Source organism: Urocitellus parryii, chromosome 5 (assembly GCF_045843805.1).
Source record: "Urocitellus parryii isolate mUroPar1 chromosome 5, mUroPar1.hap1, whole genome shotgun sequence".
Lineage (NCBI taxonomy): Eukaryota > Metazoa > Chordata > Mammalia > Rodentia > Sciuridae > Urocitellus > Urocitellus parryii.
The window spans coordinates 139129650-139156038 of NC_135535.1; the positions used below are offsets into that span (position 1 = coordinate 139129650).

The 26389-nt window shown below is 33.9% G+C and overlaps 1 protein-coding gene across 3 annotated transcripts in view; it reads left to right on the plus strand.

Moving 5' to 3' along the window:
* Nucleotides 1–26389, plus strand: part of Prkg1 (protein kinase cGMP-dependent 1) — a 1169615-nt gene that overhangs the window by 1015088 nt on the left and 128138 nt on the right. The window contains exon 1 of one of the 3 annotated variants that reach the window (XM_077799283.1): nt 22442–22733. The exons of the other annotated variants lie outside the window; for them this stretch is intronic. Coding sequence (XP_077655409.1) covers nt 22594–22733 — 140 coding nt within the window. The 5' untranslated portion in view covers nt 22442–22593. Of the gene's footprint in view, nt 1–22441; nt 22734–26389 lie in introns of those variants that run through there. 3 annotated transcript variants of the gene reach the window in all.

The window sequence follows — 26389 nt, forward strand, 5'->3', positions numbered from 1 at the left end:
TCTGAAAGCATGAGCCCTCAAATAGTCTTTTCCTTCTCTAGTTGTTCTTGTAAGGTCCTTTGGTCACAGCAGTGAAAAGCTGACTAAAACATATGGGAGCTTTCTGAAAAATCCTATTACATTACACAGATTGAAATAAACACAGTGGGAAAACAAGTTCAGTTTTCCAGGAATACAGTGCACTTCAGAACAACGGTAATGGAGTAATAAACATTTAATGAATTCTTACTGGGCCAAGTACTCCTCTAAATAATTCATATATATTGACCCATTTAGTCTTCAAAATAACCCTATAAGGTAGTTATTTCATCAATAAGACAGCTGAGGTCCAGAAAGGTTCAAATGTCTTGCCCAAGGTCACCTAGCTACCAGCACCCAGAGCCAGAGTTAAACTGTTATAATTTGTATTAGTACCCTATTACTACTGTAATAAATTGCCAAAAAAATTATTTGGTTAAAAATACACAAATTGATTATGCTACAGTTATAGAACATAGACGTCTAAAATAAAGGTGTTAGAATTTGGTTCCTTTCTGGAAGCTCTGAGTGAAAATCCATTTTCTTGCCTTTATACACAAAGAAAGCTTACTCAGTTTACACACAAAGAAAGCTTCTCAAGGCTTCTGCATCCTGTCATTCATGTTCTTCAAAGTCAGCAATGGCCAGCCAAGCCTTTTTCACGTCACAACATGCTAAGACTCTCTCTTTTTTCTCTTCCATTTCTAAGGACTCTTTGATTACATTGAGTTCACCGGTATAATTTAGTATAATCTCTTTTAACTTAAGGTTAGCTGATTCAAACCTCAATTCCATCCTTACATTTTATAATTCCATCTTGTCATGTAATAATCACAGATCCTAAAATTAGGATGTGGATATCTTTGGGAGGTCATTATTCTGTCTACCATAAGTTTATTTCATTACAACAGAGTCATTTAATTTAGCATTGTTATTAAAGCACACAGTTATTTCAAGGTCTCCAGTGCATTGTGGCTATATGGTAGAGGGTGTGTCTTAAACTGGGAAGCAAAACTTGAGACCATGATTTCTATAAAGAGGGCTTATGAAAGAAGTGTGAAAAAATAGGTGATTGAAGAAGAGAGATACAGTGGGGTAAGAAACTAAATAAGGGTATGATATCAAGTAAAGTTGCAGAGTCTAATTTTGATTCAGTCCTTCAGAGAGCTCTGGGTACAGTGTATGACATACCCCTGAGCTGTACTGCTCAATTGTGAAAAGATTGTAATGTTTATATTCTTGCAGCCTGGTTATTGGTTTAGCACTCCCTGTCCACATAAATCCCTAGTCATTTCTTGCTCAGTTTATACACAAAGAAAGCTCATTTGCCTTCCAGTTCCCCCATAAGAAGATTCGACTTTGGGTTTGAGGAAGTGAAAAGTATACTTTCAGCCTACATGTACTATGGTGGTAAAAGGTACCCACAGAGAAATGCCAGAGCATGGACAGCGTCTGCTACAGTATTGAATTGCTTCTACCCAAATGCTTGATTTCCCATATTATTTTACATGTCATGGAAAGACAATAGCACTCCCTCCCTATTTGCTTGTGGAAATAGGAGGCTGCAAAAATAACAACAGAACTTATCTGTCTTTCAGACAGTGATTTATTTGTTTATTCATGGAACCCTGTTAAAAAACCTGCTCGTATACATACCTCTTTGCCAGGTATGCTGTATAAGAACAGCCCCTTTCTTTAAGATGTCAACATGAGGAAAACTTACACAAACAAAATTAAATGAAAATAGCAGCCACGAAAATTCAGTAATTCATAAAATGATTTAATCAGTACTTCCTTAGAGATTTTCAAAGAATAGAGCAGTCACTGGGGTATGAAAAAACTCAGTGGCATCTTCAGCTACAAAACAGGAGTTTTAATACTGTTCTCAGTGTTTTCGGTAAAGGTGAAATGCAATAATACATTTGATTCCTAAAAACATGGTGCCTAGAGCAAGGCAATTGCTCTGTGAACTTTAGCAGAATCTAATGCAGATGACCCTTTAAGTTTAAGGTTGTTCCAAATTTTACATAGACAGAAAATAATTACATGTATGTGTCTCTCTCTGTGTGTATCATCTAGGAAAATATTTGATAATTATTGATTAAGATTAAATAATTTTAAAAACTTCATTTTTTTCTTTATACATAATAGCATCAGGGTTATCATTAGCTTTAAGTCAACAGTTAAGTTGATAAAATTCCAATCGTAGGACTTATACATTTTCTTAGGTATTGCTCAGTCAAGAAAAAAGTCTTTAAAAAGTGAAATTAAAATCAACCTTTAATTTTGTGACCAAATGAGCTATCTTCTATCATGACTTTAAAATATAGTTATAGCTCATAAATTATTTTAGCTTAGAATTAATTATATTCTAACTCAAATTTAAAATTAAACATAAATCCTGAGTTTTAAATTATCCAGTCTGAGCAAATGATTAAATGATGACTGTAATTCCATATTGATATTTTAACATATATTTTATGTACATGGGAACACATTGAATGTCATTTTGATAACTAAGATCCTGATGAAGTATTATATAAGATGCATTTCTTATAAGTGATGCTTTATTATTGTTTTAAATTAAGTCGCTTGAGGCATTCACAAATGGATATAACCTTATTTCTATGCTAAGCATGGAAGCACAGCATCCAAAACAGCATACGACCTTCCAACATTACTTAATCCTAAATCTGATAAAATGACGGTTATGATTTGTCATAATTTCTTAAAAAAGAAATTATTACCCTGAAGGATAGAAAAAGGAAATCATTATAGTATCATCCCTGCTGAGACTTTTGACAATTTGGCATTGTTTTAATAATTTTCTATAATTGCATGGAAAAATGCCTCAAAATAGGATACAAACATGTTATGAAGACATTGTTTTAGTGAGCTTTTTCAGCACTGTGACCAAAAGAACTGACAAGAACAATGTAGAGAAGGAAAAGTTTATTTTGGCTCACAGTTTTAGAGAGTCAGTGAAGAGTCAGCCTATTCCATAGCTTTTGGCCCAAAGTGACATAGAATATTTTGGTAGAAGGTCATTTTGGTAGAAGGTCATGAAATCATCAGAATATGGCAACCAGGAAATAGAGAGCTTTGTTCAGCAAGGACAAAATATAAACCTCAAAGACACCCTGCCCCCGCCGTGATTCTAACTGCACCCTACCTCCCTACAGTTACTGCCCAGTTAATCCATATCAGTAGATTAATCCACTGATTAGTTTATATCTCTTATAATTTAATAATTTCACCTGTGAAAATTCTGGTTTTGTCTCATGCATGAGTGGGGAATACTTCATATTTAAATGATAGCAGAGATGAACTACATGAGATATGGAGATTCTTTCCAACTCTGAAATATTTTTTTTTTTTAGAGAGAGAGAGAGAGAGAGAGAATTTTTAATATTTATTTTAGTTTTTCGGCGGACATAACATCTTTGTTTTGTATGTGGTGCTGGGGATCGAACCCGGGCCACACGCATGCCAGGCGAGCGCGCTACCGCTTGAGCCACATCCCCAGCCCTCCAACTCTGAAATATTAAAGCATTTTCTTTTTTAAGAGAGTTCATGAATTGAAACATCTTATTGTTTTTTATCTCTAAACTAACTCAGGTTATTAATTAATTTCTTAATTTATGACACTGTATCAGTGGTATAAGATCTGATCAAACAAATATATATCAACCTTTTAGGAATTTAACTGTTCTATCTACCCATTTGAGAATCTTTTTATTTTCAGTATCAAGCCATAAATGTACACTATTTTTTTTTTTTTTACTTTTGAGGAGGAATATGGAGTTCCAAATATATTTTTTAGTTTCACTTGAGGTTTGATAAATCAAACTTTCATTTGATCTGCATTGATGGTAAATATTTTTAACTAGACAATAAATAGCATAGAGAAATGACAAAGACCACACAGATTCCATTTTAATAATCAGTGAAAAGAAGACTTTTGTCATTCATATGTTCTTAAAATCTGAAAAGGGTGAGTTCACTAAATTTATATGCAAAGTGGATGGTTGCCTTATTGTTTAATGGAATTAAGAAACAACAACTTTCCTTTATTACCAACTTGAAGAGGCACATCTGAATCTGAGTTTGTCTCCAATTCCATAAGGAAGCAGAAGTCACTCTGAAAAAAATATTCCATATTACAACTTTTATGTTGGAGGTTTCCTTGTGTTTTACAATTGGTTCTTCTTTAACACATTTCTAAGATGTTGATAAGAAGCAGACTTAATCTATTTGAAACTTAAGGACCTGTGTGAAGGATGAGATAATAACCCTGAAGTGCCATGTGGAATTAAAGCATTATGTCGCTGAGTGCTGAGTTATTCTTGGCTTTGTAGCATGTAGCAGGGAACTATGAAAGATCCCAGGGAAGAATAAAATGAAGCCACAGTTTTCTTTTAGTGTCCCTTTGAAATCATCCAGAAAAAATGAACATGCACTTTTTTTCAATGCTTATTTTAAAAATAGAACAAAATAATAAAAGTCTCCAAATTGCAAATTCATAATATTTAATGAAATCCCTCCAGGTGCCTAGCACTGAATCTGGTATATTGGAGATATTTTTAAAAAGTGTTCAGCATGACTTTTTCCTTCAGTAGGATTGCAAGATAGAGCCTAGGACACCCAGTGAAATTCGAATTTCAGATAAATAGTGGATAGTTAGTTGTATTTGTTTGATTTTTAGTAAAGGGATATTTCATGTAATATTTGCAAAATCTACATTTTTTACATGCTACATCTGGCAGCCCTCTTTCTCTAGAAATCCACAAGTTGGTGAGAAAAAATAACTTACACAGGTATTAAATTTTTAGGGAGCAACATAAGACAGCATGTGAGCAAACTCAAGATTGTATAGTTGAGGCCTGTGCTTTCTGGCATTTTCCTTCTGTGGCACAAATCATAGATGGCCCTCGTGAGAAACAGTAAGACCTGCAGTATAAATTTGAGTTATAATTGTTCTTGGTTTGTTTCTCCTATTTCTTTAAAGAAAATTATAGTGACAGGTAGGGAGAGGATCTTTGTTATAGGAATAAATAATCCTGAAGCTATTCTAGCCTATGTGTATTTTTCTTTCTTTCTTTTTTTTTTAAGTAATTGACTTTTAAAAAAATACCTTTATTTTATTTATTTATTTTTATGTAGTGCTAAGGATTGAACCCAGGGCCTTGCACATGCTAGGTGAGCGCTCTACTGCTGAGCCACAACCCCAGCCCTATGTGTATTTTTCAGTAAATTATTCAGGAGCATCTTTAGCCATTTTTAGTAACAAATTACTTGTGCAGAAGATCTTGGCACATCAATGCCGGTGTGGTGAAGAAAGCTTGCTTTTTCTTTAAATGTCCTAAAATGTTCTGACTCCTCCACCCCTACCCTACACAGCGAGGAACAGAGGAGGTTGAGAGAGTTTCATCGGTCACGTTGGATGTGACTAGCTCTAGAAAGAACAAAGAGAAAGTATCTAAGTCATAATGTATATTCATCTTGAAATCAAGATGTGAGAGGAACAATTTCCCAGTCAATTGAATGACCAGGAACAATCTGGAAGTAGAATATATTCTCAGCTCCCTCAAGGCGCAGTGGAAGGGTTACCTCAGAAGTCCTGATTTGACAAAGTAGCACATTTTGAACAATGATCTAAGTGTGGGGAAAGATGCAGCTGTAGCCTTTTGATCTGCTGTATTGCAATTGCTAAACAACAGTCAAGGAATTGGACTTGTAGTAAAATCCAAACTGTTATTTCAATGAAGTCTCAAGTGAGTTTGAGAGTCTGAAGAATGACATTTTTACATAATGTCTGATGTGCAGTGAGAATCATTTGGGAAACATTCTTTTAAACTTCACAAAATATTTATTATGTGAGCAAGATTATTATGTTTTCTGAAATAATCTCTGCAAATAATTACTTGAACTTTTAAAATGTTTCCCTTTATCTCTTTTCCCACTGTTCTTTGTAGATTATCTAGAAAATGTTGTAAAGTTCTTAAAAATAGCAGCTACTCAGCTAACAAGGTGACAGTATTTTGATAAATTCTTACCACATAGGTAATAAAGCGCAGGCTTCATTATGAGTCTCTGAACCATAGATTTTCATCACCAATGTGTCACTCTCCAATGGTGCCTTGGAGTATTACTTAGCAGTTCCCAGATTCTGCTACTATCTGCTTTAATTTCAATTTAGAGAATATGAATAGAAGATAGGATTTGCATTGTAAAATAGAGCACAGCTAGAATATTCACCTAACCTCTCAAAATATGGTAAAATGTTTAATTAATAATTGATTTTACACAATGGAATATAGATCTAGTTGTTGGCATATGTCTTATTCCCATTGGTTATTTTAGAACATCTCCATTTTTTTAAGATTACACACACACACACACACACATACACATACACACAGGGTAAATATTGTACTCATTTTACAAAGGGAGATAAAGGTTCAGAGATGTTAAATGACAGCCTGATGTCTCAGAACTAATAAGCAGAAGAATAAATATTGACTCCAGTTTTACTGGTCACATGTTTGCTTCCTCTCATGTTCCATTCTACTTTTAAACTCTTGAAAAATATCTGAGTCATTAAAATGGCCACTAAGACAGTGAAAATATGCCAAGGACACAAGGGATGTGCCAGTGTAATAGATGTTAATCCGTATGCAGCTAAGAAAATAACCATGTGAGAAGCTGTTGAGTACATACATATTTATTCGGTATATACATTTTTATTCATCTGCCTGGCCCCCCACCATGATATATATCATGATGAGGAGCAGCATCCCGTCCTTATTTCATCTTCAAACAATGACCCGTCAAAGATGCTTAGTTGTGGTTGGCTTAGGATGAGTGCAAATATCACCACCCAAGTGAATCACATTTTGCTTTGTCATGTATAATGTGGCCAATCATTTCCCTTTCAGTATACTATAAATAATCAGAGCAAAATGACAGCTAATTTATTTCTCTTCTGATATTGTTCATTAAATTTCTCTAAGTTTAAAACCTAGTGTTTTAAACTATTTTACAGATTATAGTTTATTATAAAAAAAGCTTCCCTTTGAAAATGTTCTGTTCATAATCAATTTTTCGGTGTCTAAAGTAGAATTTTTGTATAAATTTTGAGGAACAAGGAAAGTTTAATGAGTATATAGTACAACCTTATATTCAGAAATTGATCACAAGTCTTAGAAGGGGAGTGGCCAGGAACATAATCAAGAATTTTCGTTCTTCATATTTGGGGAACCACATTATTTTTCTAACTGTAAAATTTAGATACTGCCCCCCTCCCAACACATACACCATCATTTTCCTAACAGAATAACTGCAGCATCTTAAAAACATCTCTATAAAGACAGAGAAAGGGATACAACTACCTTATATTTTTTAGTCTATTTTCTTATTTGAGGATATTATGTATTTTGGAATCTCTTGTCTAGTCAAGGAAAGGAAATTAATGAACGACCACCATTTATTTAGGTATAAAATATTTTACCCCACAAAGATTTTATAGGGCCTTACAACAATAATGATAATAATACAATTCTCCCAAGTAAGTTACATACAGCAATGCCAACAGACTTCACTTCACTTTAGATGGTGGTCTCTTGTCATTCCTTCCCCTATCCAGTACCCTGCCTACTCACATCTCAGTAAGTCAGAGGTGCACGTTTTCATTGTAAAGTAATTGTAATAATGAGCAGATCAGGGTCATGACACACTTTGTATTTATCAGGAAGACAGCACTAAACAGCCTTGTGAGGATGCTAGGTTGAGAAGGCCTATGTACCAGAGCTCTGTATCTGTAATCCTTTTTGAATCTGCCTGTTCCCCACAGGATTTTTGTTTTACGTTTAGAAAGATGGAAGGAGGAAGAGAGATTAATACCTTAGGAAAAATACACTAAGAAATTGAGGCAAGGGAAATTGTATGTGCGGGAGCAGGGGACAGGAGATAGGAGGAGAGAATAAAATCAGTGCCATGGTCTATTCTGTGAGGTCCAGTATGACTTTTAGAGCTGGATCACAGTTTGGAGTTATGCTACCCAATAAACAGGAGGAAAAAAGGCTTAGCTGCATGCAATATAATTTCCAATGTCCAAAAGTCATAAACAGACTGATTGCTCAATAGAAACATGATTACCTACATTGCCAGTAATACCCTGAAACCATTGTAGCTGCAGTATTGCTATGTAGTGTGACCAATTCCATGAGAACTGCATGTTCTGAGAGTGGGTAGAATTGCCATCCTCTTACGAAAGCTAAAATTACCTAACTAAGGCAGGTGCCCAGAGAGAAGTGTGTTTCATTAAACTGTGAAAGGACCTAACTTAGCATGACCAAGGAATGTTCACTAATGCCAACAAGTGCCAGAACTGTTCCAGGGGTTGTCATTCAGATTATCTTCATTGAATCTCCATCAGCATGTAATGCAAACATTATAGTTCCATTTTTACAGATAAGCAAACTCAGGGTCAGTGAGGTCAAATAACTAATCTATGATATAGAAACTGAAAGATCCAGAACCTAATATGTGGGATTCACCTGCCAACATTCCTGCCATCACAAAATATATACAGGGAACTGCAGTTACGGGGCGGGGGAGTGGCAAAGGAACTAATTTAGAAAAGCAGTTTCCCATAACATGTTCTTTAAAGTAAGAACTTCATGTGAGAACATGGCATGGTGTCTGGCACATACTGAATGCCCAAAGATGTCAAGTATTGTACTAATATTTTGTTTAAACCACTTTGCTCCCTTGGCAGTGTGATGACGGCCTTTGCTGACACTGTTACTCTGTAATTTGGTTATTTAAATAACCAAAGATAATGTGTCTGTATTCCTATTAAAATATCTTAACAGAGTTGGTAATAATCAGTATTTTTACCACATTATTGCTTTCATATTAATAGGAAATTCAAATGATTCTGGAAGTTAGGATCTGAGAGATGATAGAGGTTTTGTAGGTCAATGGGAATGTTTTAATCCTGTCTAACTTTAGGCTTCCTCTAGATATAAATAGTTTGTTCTTGAGGCTCAAGGTGAAATGCTTCCATGCTGAACAGTTTCCTGGAGACGAGTTGTGCAGTGTTATTTGAGAGTTCACCACTTAATATCTTTCGATAAGTAGCTTGTACCTCTCTCAAGGTCCTCTGTGATCTGCCTCTTGCCACTTCTCTAGCTTGTTACCTCATTACCCTCTGACTCTCATTTTAGAGCACCAAAATCATAAAAGTGTTGGTGGTTTCTCCCCTTGTTCTCAACTCTATACTGTCTCTCCTGGGGACATTTCTGCCCACTTGCCACCTAACTCCTTCCCTTACCGTTTCTGGCTAACTCTTCATTTTGTAAATATTTTTATGGTGTATTATAATTATACATAATATTGGGAATCCTTGAGACATATTTTTACATGTGCATAATAAAATTTGTTCAATTTTATTTTGTTAAGACTCAACCTATGTTTTTCTGGGAAGGCTGTGCCTAAACATCTCCCCCCAAACCATCGCCTCATCTCTCTGTCCTGGCCATACTATTGCATATTTTAATTTAACAAAACTATATTTCAAAATAATTATCTGAGCCTTCTGCATTGATTTATCCCCACCCTCTGTCCAGATACATATTTCATGAACAAGAAAACTAAGACCGTAGGTGTTCTAGGGAAAAGAATGATCAATATCAGCACAGTATGTATCACTTCAACATATTTTGTGTTGATGTCCACAGTGTTTTATGGTTTGTGGATGTGGTTCTTATTGGCTTTTGGGAGAGGGTATTGGTGGGAAGTTCTCTGGGGGGGGGCAGACCAGCTATTTACCCAACCAAGACAAAATGAATCTTGAAGAATTCCTTCTTTGGCCTCTTTTTATCTTCTCCTTGAACTCCTTACGTGGTGTTCCCATTTCTGATTTATTCTCACACTTTACTTGATAGTGCCAATGTCTGAATATCACAGCCTTGTATTCCCTGCCTGCTACAATCTGTCCCCAGATTGAACTTCAGAAAGTTCACCTTTCTGAAGCAATCTTCCATATCTCTTCAATTCAGCTTTGTTCCTGTGAAGGTGATCTCCCCAGAGTTCAGCATGGTTCATGCTGCCCCCACTGTTTAGAACAGTCTTTCTTATACCACTACAATAAAAAATTACCTCAGTATACCTACTAAATGTCTCCTCTTTCATATAGCCTTCTTAGATTTCTACCTGCATGCAATTTCTTTCTTTTTCTTCTAGATTCTTACTTAGCTTGTGAAATTTTAATCTTTCCCACTTGTGTTATAATTATTTTTATGGTTTTTAATAAACTCCTGGAGATTCATTTTCCTCCACCTGAAAATGGAGACATATATCTGCATCATTTGTATAATTTGTAAGTATCAAAGCCCAATTCCAGCCAGTGTGACTCATGAGAGACCATATTGGATAGACATAAGAAATCTTACAGACTCTAAGTTTCATAGGATTCTTTGGCCTCTCAAAATTATAATGAGCACCAAGAAATCCATTCAAAACAAGTAGACTCCTGTCATCTCAGTGTTTCTCTTTACATTTCTCCTTTCTTCCTGTATACCAGTTTTCTCTGCTTTTTCTGTCTCTACAGTAGCTAAAGCCCTCACATTTTTACGTGTCCTCAGGTAAAAGTGTCCTTGATTCCCATTATTCCTCAATAGAATCTGATCCATTAGCTTTGGTCAGGGCCATTTAGCTCCAAGCAGCTATGAGCATAAAAGCCTAATGGCAGAGGAAGGGGTCATCAAAGGCTGGACTTGGAGGACAGGACATTCTTATGGAAATGTGATTATGGTGATTTGAGAAGACATTCTAAAAAATGTATCACTGTTGTGATTGTTATGAAGATCAAATATGAAAACTTATGGTTCAAGAAGCACAGTTTGTGGTTACCTAAAGCCAGACTACATGGATATGAATCTGCTCTGCTCTGACATTCATTAGTTTTATGGCCTTGGGAAAATTGCCTAACCTTAATCAAACTAGGAAAGTATAAAAGTAACTAAATCATACATATATTTTAGAAATTAAGTATTTAAAGAAGCAAATCCCTTAATAGGGAGGAAGTTGGCACATGTGATTAGTCGATTTCACTTATTGTTAACTAAAATTTCTATAGTTGCTAATATTATCAGTAACATGTAAGAAAGATTTGTTTCCAACTTCATGTATTGTCTTTATTAAACTATAAATTTCTTGAGAGTAAGGACTATGCATTAAATATCACTATATCTGTCATAGTACTTAATAGGGTAGATAGATGGATGAATAGAAGAAGGGAAGGAGGGAAAGAGGGAGGGAGATAAGAAGAATGGGAGAAAAGAAAAACTCTGACTCATAGTGCGTTTTGATTTAGGAAAGTAGGTTTGGCTACTTTGTTCTTAAAAGATATAGGTCCACAGTCTTGGGGCAGATTAAAGAAAATAGCATAGCAAGGATCTGATGGAGTGAATTACTGACTGCTCTACCAAAGACTAGATGATAGCTCATCTGAGATTTCTCAGCCTTGTGATTAAGAGGGAAGGTGGCAAAAGATGATTGTAAACCTCATGCTGTAGCATCACATAATTAAACTACTAGATACCTTAATTAAGATTATTACAAGTTTCACTAAGACATTATTTAATTAGCAAGCTATTTGACATGTGATTTCTAAAAGACTATCAAATATTATTTTATTAACCTACACTTGTATTTACTGAGCTTTTTCCTATGAGTCACTGAAGGTATGGTCTGCAAAAGGCATTGTAGAATTAGTTGCAGTGTAGATTCTCTTCTGTGTTATTGATGAGAAAATGTTAATTAAACATGTGGACCTGATTAGATCCTCTGACCTCAGGGAATTGATGCATAAAATCAGAAGAATGGAAGGGAGTGGCACAGAAGTTATTTTTTTGCACAATGGTGGACTTGCAGTTAAGTAAATATCAGTTTATGTTTGTGCTGTCACACAGTAAGGATGACCAAGTCCAAGACCCTAGAATTTTGGTCAGATGACCCTTTGGTCATAGCTTTGGAGCTGATGGACACCGATAATTCCAAGTTTGGGGAGACAGCACAATTTGTGTAAGGTATGTGGACATTGAGAACAGATAAATCTCAGTTAAAATCCAGATTCTCTTCTTTTTACCTATATGACTGCAGGCAGATCCTTGAAACTCTCTGAACTTCAGTTGTTCCATCTATTCCTGGACAGGCAAACTTTTTCTATAAAGAGCCAGATAGTAAATTTTCTAGATTTTATGTATCAAGTGTGGTGGTCTCTGTCTCTGTATTATATTTCTTTTGTCTTTTCTTTTACTTTTCCAAATAATCCTTTAAAAGTATAAAAACATTCACAGCTTGAGAACTTTATAGAAATAGCCTGCTCACTGGTTTTGATCCAGGGTTTGCTGGCCTCTGATTATATGATTATATGATTTAGATAGTTTGCTTCTAAGCAGCAAATACCTGGCTAGAAGTGCTCAGTAATTGTTGTTTCTCCCAAGCCTTAAAGTCTCTGAAACTTTTGGTCAGTTTCAATTGTGCCACATCTGTTAGCAAAATGACATTACTTTGTTGCCATAGATGCTTCGTGATTATCAGCTATAAATTCAAGGTAACAGTTCATGGTTTTGCTATCTGCCTTCCCAGTACTTCCAATACAGTAGGTAGTCAATTAAGTATTATTCATTGATAGTAAGGGAAATAGTGCCCCAGCACTTTGGCATTCAGAGCTGTAGGTGTAAATGGACCATAGGTGAAATATAATATCAGTGTCCAGTCAATGTTACAGGACCCAGAACTGAAGGTAAGTATTCCAAATGTCACCTGTCTGTCCATTATTGTCATGCAAATTAAAATACAAGGGCATATTGAGCAGAGGAACAATGAGAGGAATTGGTGGGAGGCAAGAAAAGACTTGGTAGTACTAATAGCATGGCCATTAACTTTAAACAGTTTCTTAACAGTTATCCAGGAAGGATTTAATGATTTTCCCACACAATTTCCTTTAGTCTCTTAACAACAAAAAAGAAAGCAAAATAATAAACCCAGACCCCTGATGAAGATATTGGCCACATTTTGCCTCCTGCTAGTCCTGATTTTTATTGTACCTTCCAGAGTTTTGATATAGGTTTAGCAATGTAGTAAAAGGAAAAAAATGCTAAATTTTGCATTTAAAGATGGTCAACATGCAGCCTTTTGTAATTCCTGATGTTCCAACCCTGCTAACCTCATTCTCATTTCTTCTCTACTTGCTTCCAGGGTTCCAGCCATTATTCATCACTTGGTATTCCCTATAAACAATAGTCTTTCATGCTTTTTCACAGGCTGTTTCTGGTGGCATGACCACCTTACTTTCTGTGTTGACTCATTTCTACATGCACACCAGTTTTTACCTGAACTCATCATCTCCTACTGTATTTTTCCAGATCCTTTCTACCATCAACCCATTCATTCCCCTACCCATCTCCTAGTCAGGGCTGGGACCTTCCCACATGATTGGGTGTCACTCTGTTCACTCCTTTAATACACTCTGATCATACTACTATATAATGATCAATAATCTGTCTCACCAACTAGACTGTAAACTCTTGGAATTTTCAACAACTTTGTGATTTACCTACCCTTCTGTATACCAAGCATCTAAGACTACTGGTTTACAGTAATATTCAGAAATGTTAATTAGCATTGCCAGATAAAAATACAGGATATCCAGTTAAACTTGAATTTTAGATAAACAATGAATAATTTTTACTATAAGCACATTATTACATAGGACATGCTTAATATTAAGAAAGTATTTGTTATTTATCTAAAATTCTAAGTAACTTGGATTTAACTTTGTTCTATCAAAGAGTAAATGAATGGTTGTCATTCTTTTCTTTATTGTGGCAAAAAGCCATTTCATTCATTTTTGTAGGTTTCAGAATTCAGTTCAAAAATGTGATCTCAAGTCCTTGACTGCACTTTAAAAGCAAGTTTTTTTCCCACATATTTACTTACTTGTTCTTTACATAATTACCCCCATTAAATGCTTTTGTTTTCCCATTTTTTAACAAGAAAATTGAAAAGCAGAGAACTGAAGTATCTGACTCCAGATCACACTGATAATTAGTGGTGATTTTGATATGTGAACCTTGATAAAGTAACCCTTGTATCTGTTCTTCTAAGCTAGTAATTTTGTTCTCTGGATGAAAAGGCTTAATGTTACTTAACATGTGTGATTAATACCTATATGTGATTTAAAAAGATTTCATATCCCTTTATGAAAAATTATTGTGAAGGGAAAAATATTTCTAATTTATTACTGGAAATATTAAAAATAATACCAAAGCAATATTAAACATAGGTATTAATTATTATCTACAGCCATGGATATCTACATAAATATTTATGCACATATGCGTATAATCAGTAGCTTAATTTTTTAACAGATCCAAAATGCCACCCTCATGGTTGCTAAGGGTTGCTAAGAGTGTTAAGAGCAGATGTCCTTGCTGAAAAAATATCTTCCTCAGTTTGTCATTTAGTGCCAGTGATTGCTGCCAATGAAACAGGGGCAAAAGGCAAAGCTGTAAATGACACTGGAGGATACTATGTCAAATGTTTTTACTTCTTTTGTCCACTAAGCTTGTATCTCTTTAGTGTAATCCGGCTGTACCAGAATAAATTAACTCTATTCCTGATAGCTGGGGATGATTTTGGTGAAGTTTGAGGGGTAGCTCAGGAATGGATAAACTCTGACAGCCACATGGTGAACCCAAAAAGACCTTCAAGCACTGTCAGACTCTTACAGACTCTCTACTCGGAAGTTGCTTATTAGACATAATTGCTATTATTTGGAGTATTTATTTATTTTTTTTTAAAAAACCCATAATATCCTAAGATCATGACACATAATTAAAATCTATCAATTAAAATTCAAAAGCTAAAAAATATTCTCCCTTGGTTCCTTGTCTTTTAATTATACATTCTCTTCCTTATGTGTAATTACTTTTTCTAATGCATCCAGAAAAGATCCACTGACTTAAACTTATTCTAATTTGTGTGAATATGTGTGTATTCTACACAAACAATTACATATATACACTGCACTATGGCCTTTCCACTTGATGTACAGGGGAGGTCATATACATGTAGGCTCTGTTCAGTTTTTTAATGGTTTTGAAACATATCCATGTATTATTGTATAAAAAGTACATTTAAAAAATTGAACATTGGTGGGCATTTAGGTTAATTCCCATGTTATTTCTACACATAATGTTGTAGTAGTGTCCTTTTAATGTTACTTTTGCTAAAAGAGTGAGTATATATTTAGAATAAATAATTGCAACAAAAATGTAATAAATAGGACTGGATTGCATTTCTACCAGCATTGTATTCACATGCTTTTTTACATTTCTCTCACAAGGTGTGAGATATTCTACATTGTCTTAAAGCCATTTTTCTTTCCTTCTCTTTGAGCTATTTGTTTTGCTCATTTTATTTATTTATTTATTTATTTATTTATTTATTTATTTATTTTTTAGTTGTAGTTGGACACAATACCTTTATTTACTTATTTTTATGTGGTACTGAGGATCGAACTAAGGGCCTTGCACATGCTAGGTGAGTACTCTACTGCTGAGCCACACCACAGCCCCATGTTTTGCTCATTTTTAAGTGGGATGTTTCTTACTTTATTTTTATCAGCTCATGGAAAATCTTGACATATTAAATAAATTTTGGATATTTAAGTCCCAAATATTTTAGAACCATTTCAATGCATACATATACTAAATATTTTATGATTATATGTCTATATTTATATAAAAGATGCTTGGCAGTTAAAAGCATGCCAAAGTTCTTGGTAAATTTTGATTGATAAATATTGATTGATAAATCAAATGCTTGGTTTTCTTTTTTCTAATTAATGCTGACTATAGGGACTTTGTATGTAGTGATTTGGCATTTGCAGTTTTTATTCAAAGTGCATGTGATACATTTTAGTCACTGACAAAATACTTTTATGAAAATCTATTTCAGAGCTTCTATGACTTGCTACTTAATATTTAAATAGTACATCACAATTACATACTTAAAATATCATTTTTGACCTAAAGAAATATTCTTGGATTCAGGATGAATTCATCTCAGGAGCACTGAAAACTATGATTAGAACATTTAAAAAGTGTGCATGTCTGCAAAACCTTAATTATTTTTTTTAAAAAAGAAGCAGTGATTTTGAACACCTATCTACATGTGAAAAATTCAAATGGAGAATGTAACATTTTTTCGAGGTTATATATCAAGTTGGCAATAGAACAAGAAATAAGAGACACTCTCTTAATAGGTTGCCTACAATTCCCTACAAGAAAGAACACAGGTAACAATTTCTTGAAATACATGACTGTGTAATTTAACATTCATCTCATTTGTGCCTTAGTTGAGATTAGTAGTCCATTGATACAGCCATCACTCTGATATGATTTCACTTCTTCTACTTTGAAAAATTGAAAAATTACTTTTCCATTTTGCAAAAGAAGGGAAACCAAAGGAAAAAACAGATGCATTATTTTATTTCATTATATATTTATGACTCCATGAACCCCCACTAAAAATTTGTTTATATACTTTCAAATTCTATTTTTTTTTGCTCATCACATTACAAAACTGCATGCATTACAAACTGAAAAGTAAAATCAGTAAAACCTGATTTATCCTAGTCCAGATTATTTTATGAAGTCTAGTTCAGAGAAAGGGATAGTTAGGGATAAGAGGAAAATGTATTAAAAAAATCATTGCAGCTAAGCATTTTATACTACAAGACTTATTGTACAAAATGTTAATAAAACAACATTTTTCTTCTATTTTCTCCCCTTAAAATATATCTAAATCATTCAGAAAACTGACCACATGGGCTCCTCAGAAAACAATAGAAATATGATATCTAATTTACTTCTAAATTGCTAATAAAATAATAATATGAAACAACAAGATCTTCTTTCCCTCTATAAAATCATTTTTGGGGAGACCTCTTTAAACTTGTAAGGTCTTTGCAAAGAATTTAATATGTAAAATTAAAATACAGAATAAATATCATTTGTACCCTAACAAGAAACAAATTTAGTCTCAAAATTTCTTCAGTGGTAATTTCTTACACCAGCAATAATGAAATCTAAAGAGAATTATCTGTAATGAGTAAAGAGAAGGAGTAAAAAACATCAATCACATCTTAAAATTCATGGAAATTAATTCATTCAACTATGGAATATGGAAGAAGTATGACTTCCTGTTGAAACTCAATTCAGCTAGCGTCAAAAAAAAGGAGCACAACAGCAAAAGAAATAGCAATTGCTTCTTCCTCCTCTTTCACCAATTCCATATATTAGGTTAAACCATATGAAATTGCCAGTATTCAGTTATTTTTAACCTGCTAAAAAGCAATTTCATTTGGTTCAATCTAGTAAATATCTATATTCATTATCATTGAAGCATGCCATAGAATGTGAAATTCACGTCAAGTAAAATTTTATTATGCCATCACCCCAGCAGAAGTAATATATAAGGAGGAATGTGAAAATTGAGTTCTTCCAACTTAATAACCCTTTTTTAGTCATTATGCCTTTCCTGGATATCCATCCAAGAAGGTATATATTCTCTTGGGAAGTAAATTAATACATTGAATGGAAATAGCTATCCAGGGAGCCAGGATGAACACACTTTGGAATTACTTTTTGTATAACATTTAAATTTATAAACACTTAAATTTTTCTACATAGAGAATAATTTTCTTTCTTAATGATAAAATTAGATTGTTTTATTTTACTTATTTTTGTTGATACCCAATAATTACAGATAATTTGGGGATACAATGAGATGTTTCCACACACATACACATTGGGCAATGATCAAATCTGGGAAACGAGCATGCTCATCTCCTTAAACATGTAATTTCTTTGTTGTGAGAATATTCAAAATCTTTTTGTCTAAATATTTGAAGTATGCAATGTGATATTCTTAGCTTTTGTTACATTACCAGGCAAAAGCGTACCAGCACTTATTCTTCTTTCCTAAATGTAATCTTGTACATATTGACCAATCTCTCCCTTTTTCCTTTCTTCTCTATTCTCCCCAGCCTCTGGTAGCCATAATTCTACTCTCAACTTCTATGAGATCAATATTTTTAGTATTCATATATAAAGTAGTGATTTTTCTGTGCTGGCTTATTTCATTTAACATGATGTCCTCTAGCCCATTCATATCACAAATAATAGGATTTTGCCTTTTTTATGACTAAAAAGTATTCTATTGTGTGTGTGTGTGTGTGTGTGTATATATATATATATATATATATATATATATATATATATATATCACATTTTTTTGAGCCATTTGATTGTTTCTATCAAGGAACATGGAATTTCAGATGTCTTTCTGATAACACTGATTTCATTTCCTTTGTATAGATGCTCAGTAGCAGGATTGCTGCATCATGTGGTAGTTCTAACTCTTGGCAGAACCTCCCATACTGTTCTCCACAGTGGCTGTACTAATTTACATTCCCATCACCAGTTTTCAAGAATTCTCCTTTCATCCCCAGCATTCGGTTTTAATCTTTTTGATAACTGCCATTCAGACTGTATATTGTATATGTTATGATTTTGATTGTATTTCCCTAATGATTGGTGATGTTGAACAGTATTTCATAGACCTGTTTCTATGTCTTCATTAGAAAAATTTCCAAACAGATCTTTTGCCCATTCTGGTATCAATCCCTTGTCAACTGTATTAATTTGCAAATACTTCCTCCTATTCTGTAGGTTGTCTGTTCACTCTGTTGTTTCCTTTGCTGTTCAGAAACTTTTGACTTTGATATAATCCCATTTTTCATTTTTTTTACTGTTCATGCTTTTGTGATCATGTCTAAAAATTCTTGGCCCAGACTGACCTCATGTAGTATTTCTTGAATTTTTTTTTAGTGGTGTCCAAGTTTCAGTGCTTATATTTAGTTCTTTAATCCATTTGAGTTGATTTTTATATATGGTGAGTTACTGGGGTCACATCTCTTTTGTATGTGAATATCTGGTCTTCCCAGAATGATTTATAGAAGAGACCATCCTGTGTGTTATTGGCAGCCTTTTCAAAAATCAGTTGGCTCAGCATACACCTGTAATCCCAGGTACTTGGGAGGCTGAGACTGGAGGATTATGAGTTTGTCAACAAGGTGAGACCACATCTAGAAGACAGAAACGAAGGAAGGGACACAGAGAAAACAATCTTTGTAGTGTATTTTGAATTGAAGTCCTAGTCTAGCTTCTTTATTTATCTCGAGAATTACATCATAAGTCTGTATTGTCGAGGAGAAACCATAGACTTCTTTGAGTAAACTCCAGAAAATGAATCTGTTTTAAACTTGTCTACATTGATCATAAGTTGATATATATCCTTGATAACACATTGGCTTTATTATGTATGTTTTGCATTACTCTATATTCTACTTTACAGGATTCTAAAGGGCAGAATTCATATTTTCTGTTTAGAAGAAATTATTCATTTATATATAAATCCCTTAGACTGTAATGGCTATTTAGTAACATTTACTTTATTATGTGGGGACTACTATCTGTATTCTAAAAATATTTAACTAAACTTATTTCCTTGGACCTTTATCCCATCATGGTGTATGATTTATTTCCTCTAATCAAATTTAAGATTTCCAACTCGTTTGAAAGATTTTGTTTAATATAGTAGAGTAAAGGAGGTTTAGTCCCTTAAAAAAAATAAACATGCATCTTGAGAGTGGCCTATGGGCACTGACTGGTATGGCTCTCCTTTCTTCGGCTTCTCTGGCTTGTGCCTTCTTTCCTCAGTTCCTGAACTTGCATTACAACAAGCTCTTTCCTATCTCATGGCAATTGTGTCTGGTGTTTGTGCTTCTTAGAATACCGTCCTTCTGACTCTTCGTCTTGCTGACTCCAATTCAGTCTTCAAGTCTTAATTTTTAATGTCCTCGCAAAGTGCATCTGCTCTCCTGATTGTGAGTCAGAGCCTCCCTATTAGTATCTGACTGCCTGGGATTTATTTGATCAACATTTTCAATTAAACATTTGCCTACAAATTTAATCTTTCTCCCCATTAGACTGCAAGTTCAGACATTCAGAAGTAACTACCTTCAGTAAATATTGGTTGAAATGATTAAAAATTTATTTTTATTATATTCATGAAAAATATAAATAGCAAAGAATAAAGAGTTTGGAAGGATATTCACCAAGGTGTTAATGTAATTTATTTTCTGGTAGATGGTGTTATTTTTGAATTTTTCTTACATTTTATGTAATTATATGTAGAAATATTTCTTATGTGCAAAAGGTTTTCTTATTCTTTAGAAATGATATTGAGGGATTATCAAAATTTTCCTGGATGAACATTTGAACTAGAATAAAGGGTTCTTGGGGGAGCCAGCCACTGTGTACAGGTATCACATAATTAGTGGCCAGTATATTTTAAGGACATACTATAGTTTTCTGTCATAGACAAACTAACTCATGTGGCAGTGAGATGGTGGGTCATATAGTGGAGGACATTAAATTTTAAAAGAAAATGTTGAAATATCTTCTGGGAATGTTTCCTTTGAAAATTCTTGTGCAGAGAGTGTTGACATAATTAGATTTGTATTGTAAAATGTGTGACCAAGTGAGATATAGATTAGAAGGAAAAGAAAGTGGGAGCCAGGAGATTTGAGAGAGACCAATCAGTGGTCCAGGATACAGATGATGGTGACCCAAAGTTGGTCTAAGAAGGGGTATTAGGGGTCTCTAGAGGAATAGAACCAACAGGAGATATGATTATAAAGAGGGAATTTATTATTTTGACTTACACGACCAGAAGCTGGAAAGCCCACAAAGGTCATCTGCAGGTTGGTGAGCTGAAATAACCAGTAGCTGTGCAGTACAAGAGGCTGAAGCTAAAAGGGATCAATGATGCTACCTGAGTCCAAGACCAAAGGCTTCTGGAAATTCCCTGGAGAATCACTGGTAGAGTATGTTTTGGGAGAGTGAAGAACTGAGTCTAATGTCCTCATGTGATCACAGCAGCAGTCAAGAACTGGGTCAAGAAGAAAAGAAGTTGCATTTCCTGCTGCTTCCTTCTACTTCCAACTTTTATTCCATCAGCCACCATCTTATTGGATGGTGCTGCCCATACTAAGGGAGTGTCTCCACTTCAGTTCACTGTCCCACATGCCAAACATTCCTAGACACATCCTCATTGACACACCCAGAAGCCTCTTAATGTTCAGCATCTCTTAATCCAATCAAGTTGACAATTCAAATTAACCATTACATAAGGCAAGGAATGGGTAGATAGCAGAGGTAAAGAAAAATAGAATCAATAGGAGAAAACATATGCAATGACAGGGAAGGCAGCATAAAAAGTGAATCTAATTCTTTCTTAGTCTAGATGAATTAAAAAATGCTGATGTCATTTGCCAAAAGAGAAAACCCAGGGAAGACAATGGTTTTACAATTAGGAGAAAATGAGTTAGTTCTGAGTTGAAAGTTGTAGTGGGAATTTGATATGAGGATATCCACTAAAAGGCAGGAGACATTTAGAAATAAATATTTTCAAGAAAATAATATAAAACTAGTAATTGATTACATGGGATAGTGTGACTTCTCCCCCAGGAGAGAAGTCAGAGCTAGAAAACAGCAAGTCAAAATCAGAATTTTGAAGGAAAAAAAAAAACTATAATTCCATGGATTGGGGAAAAGATCTGGAAAAAATAAACAGAGAAATTAGTATCATAAAGGAATTGGAAGACTTATTTATTCTAGGAAATTAGGGAACAGAGTTTTAAGAGAAAAAGTATATTTAAAAAGGGTAACATGCTTTCTTGATAATGGTAGTTAACATTTATTTGTGCCAAACATTGTTAGAAGGTAGTAATAATTTCCATGTACTAATTGATTTTGCACTTACTATATGAGTGTTATTAGAGTGTTGAAGGTATAAATCATTTAGAAATAGCTTTGGGACTAATTGGGAAGTGGAATCCATAAAAGGCCCAATATGACTTTTTCTTAAAAACATTTATCTGCTTCGGGATAGAGTTTTCAAATAGAACAGTCAGATTTGCCACAAGCTCTACAATTCTTCATAGTTAATTCAGTACTATAATTTCATTTTATGTGGCCCTTTGATCCTTGTCATATCCTATACATTTCGATTATCCTACTTGTTGTGGTAAGATTGCTTTTGATTTTGATGTTGAAAGGATTTGCTTTGTATAATGTGAACCCAACTTAACTGGAACATTAAACTAGTGCACATGACATAGAATGAAGGGCTCAGCCCCATGGATTGCTGTGAGCTCATAAGCAACTGGAAGAGTGTCAGTTTCCATGAGGGCTGGCACAGAGGGAATGCAAGAACACTGTTGACAGCAGCCACACTGTTCCAGAGCTGAAAAGGGAGAGCCCCTGTTCTGACAGCCACTTTGCATGAACTATGTTCTGCTTTGGCCTCATGCATACACTCTCACATTTGTTCCCCTGAGATATCCAAGTACCTCAGAGTTCTTTAGTAGCCATGAGACACAAGAGAATTGCTTCAGAACAAGAAGAGTCAATGCAAACCCTTGCTATGGATTATTCAGATACTGACAGTGACTCTACTTTGGGATACAGCGATGATGAAGATTCCAGTGATGAAGTCCAAGGAATATCAGAGTCAGTGCACAGAAAACTGTTTGCAAATATTTGGGGATTTTTTTCATGCTCTATAATTTCATTGAAAGGAATTTCTAACTCCTCCAAAGATGCTTGAAAAGAGACCACTACTAAACTGCATAGCTTTGACTGTTATTATTTGTTAATCAACAGAAAGTTTCTGAAGCTATTTGTTAATCTGCCAAACAGTAGCTCCTTTTGCAATAGTACATGTTTATTAATTGTCATGCTGAAAACAACTAATATACAGGCACAGAACAGGATGAATGAGATTTTATTTTTAAAGACAATGTGCATGTTAAACCTGGACTGTTATACAGATACACATACATTTATGTATTATACAGGCACAAGCCTAGTGTACTGAGCAAACAGAGGCAGCATGTGAACAGTGAAAGTTTGTAACTAAATAGATCTGGCATTATCTTATTAATATATAAAATTCTTTCACAGTCAATCTTTTTCAAAGTTTTGTATATTCTGTTTTTAGAAGCTATTAAAGTAGTTAGGTAATACTCCAAGTCAGGCATAGCTAATGTGTGCTAATGAAATACATATCTAGGTTGTCCTCAAAGGCATGTTCTTTTCACAACAGTATAATGTTTATGTGCTCGGTTATCAGAGTTTAATGTGACAAAAATTCTAAATTCTAAATACCCTGAGTTGCCAAAGAGGAAAACTTGGAAAAAAGAAAGAAAAAAAGGAAGAAAGAAAGAAATCTCAACTTTTAAAAATAATACAATCCTGCTTTTCTTTTTCCCATGTCTAAACTAGTATTACTGAAACCCCTGCTAACTTAGGTAAATGTTCTGTGTGAAATCAATATGATAATAGTTATGTATGTTTAGAAATGTTCATTGAAATCACAGATTTTTAGGACCTCTGCATTTTATAAATGTGTGATATTTCCTATCTAAATCCAAATGATATTTGCTTTTACCATGGCCCTTGGACCACAAAGGATATAAACGTACCAAATAATCACCGAATTGGCAGTTTTCATCAATAATATTCTTTCATTAGAAGTTTCCCTACTTCTACTCCTAAAATGACAGATATATATATATATATATATATATAAAAATTAGATTTGCAGAAAAAAGCTCTCACAGTGCATAGGGATACAATTTTTAGACACCTGCATAAAGAAACATCAAGACATTAAGCACCTTAATAGTGGAAATGCAATGATATTGCAGGGTCAACATAAGGTCAGTGCAGAATGGGCTTGGCATTCAGTAATTTTCTATTATTATGTAACAATATTATAAAGCAACATAGCAGACTAGGACATAATCATGTATAGGAATTCTGATAAGCTGAAAATAAAAATGGCTCATCAGATTCATTTTGCAGTTGGACACCCATAAGTATATTAGTGCTGATTTTATTAACAATTAAATACCATTTTTATAATGGTAGACATTATGACTACTGCCCCAAATTTATTCTACATTTTAATAAATTTAGAATTTTTTTAAAAATTAAACCCTATAGAGGAACATAAAAACAGTGTACTGTTATGGAAAGAACTACTTTTGAACACAGTCAAATCTGTATTCAAATCCTAGGGCTGCATATATTAGCTATACCTGACTTCCAGTATTTTACCTAATCTCTAGCCTCACATATCAATTTGTTATATGGTATAAATGGGATTTTTGTGAACTGCTTAATATAGCTACTGACATATACTAGATGTATAGTAAGTGGCAGATATAAAATTACCTACAAATATTCAATTTATTGTCTTTAACCAATGTTATGCTTTTCGTATGTGTATATATATATATATATATATACACACACACACACACACACATATATATATATATATATATATATATATATATATATATGTCATTTTAATGTATTAAGCTAGTTAATGTAGTAAGGTGGTTCTAGCCCATATTTATATTCCATTTTTATTGATTAAAGCATTCTTCTGTTCTTTGATTTTTTTCTCATCTATGTTTTATAATATTGATATTTTTTGTTTCAAGAAAATTACATTCCATTTTTAAAGTGTAGTCAATTTAGGCCAGATTATATAATAAAATCTTAAAATATTGGATATTTGTGATAGGTACATTAGAAATTTATATTCACGGAATATATGTTTAAATGAGGCATATTTGTGTATGTTATTTTTTAAAACTTTGGAAAATTTCTAACTAGTCAAGATGAAAATATATTTATAGAAAGCAAGTTTTAATATGATCTCTATAAAAGAGTGTTAATATTTTTATTGTTGTCTTTAGGTTAGCAGCAATTTTTAGTAACTTATGCCGCCATAAATAATCTTCTAAGAAATAAATCATCCACGCAATTTATGAAAAACTTGGTGGATATTACTGATGTTTTCTGCCTGTAGTATTTACCAAAAATTCAAACTAAGAAAGTCATAATGATTGGAAATACATTGTCTAATGCTATGAAGCAAAAAGAAAAATCTCCACTTTAGTCTTGGGTAGGAATGTTCTTATAAAACACCAAACAGAGCCTCCATAAGGGCTATCATGATAGATAATGTTGTTGATGAACATGAGAAGAATTAGAAATACTAAACAGTAGGCCACACTTCTTTCTGTGTACCTAGCACAATGACATACTTATTTTTGGTGATCTCATTTAATTTCATGCAGTGAATGGGGCACTCATATCATCCCTGGTTTATAGACAAGGACACTGAGGCTTACATAGGTTGTGATTCCAGATCCTCAACTCTGCTTCACTGCCCCAGACCTCAGGAATATGATATTCATACCATTCTTGAAGCAAACACTTTTAGTACCTCTTTTGTGTCAGGTATTTGAGATAAAATAGGAAATAAAACTAGCCATGGTCCCTGCCCTAGCATTGTCTAGTGGGAGAGAGAGACAGAGGTACTAACGAAATGAACACACAAGTAAATGTATAAATTAAACATGGTGACAGTTGCTTGCATATAGAGAGATGTAGGGTGATAAGAAGAAGTAAACAGGGAATCTGACCTAGTTAATTCAGGGTGGCATCCCCTAGGAAAAGGCATTTCTCCTGAAATCTAAAGGATAAGCTGGAGTGAACTAGACAGACAGCTGGAGAGGAGTTTTGTAGGCCTAGTTATGAAAAACTCATGGCAGGAGGGAGGTGATGTGTTTGTCATTGAAAGGAGGCCAATTTGGCTGCAAGGCAGAGAATGTGAGGGAGGCAGTGGGAGGACCATACTGGGAGTCGATGAGGCTATAATAAAAATTTTAAAGTCAAGACAGAGTTTAGTATCATGGGTGGATTAAGAAATGTACCGTAATTGAGAGATTTTTTTCTTTAATAACATAACCATTGAGAAACAAATCAAAAAAGAATGTCACTTATAGAGAAAATGATATGAAACACCTAATAATACTTTTTCATTAAATGTCAGGACCTAAAAGGAAAAAAATTATGCAGTCTTATTTAAAGATATAAAACTGTATCTGAAAAAGTAGAAAGTCATGCCATCTTCTTTTATGGAAAAATTAATGTCACCAGAAAGTCTTTCTTCTTAAAATAATGTATAAATATAATATGAATCTACCAGAAGCTCAAAATGGGTTTCTTGAGAAGTAGAAAGATTAAAGTCTATTTGAAATGACAAATGCTTAGTACTGTCAAGATATTTTTTTTAAAAAAAGTAT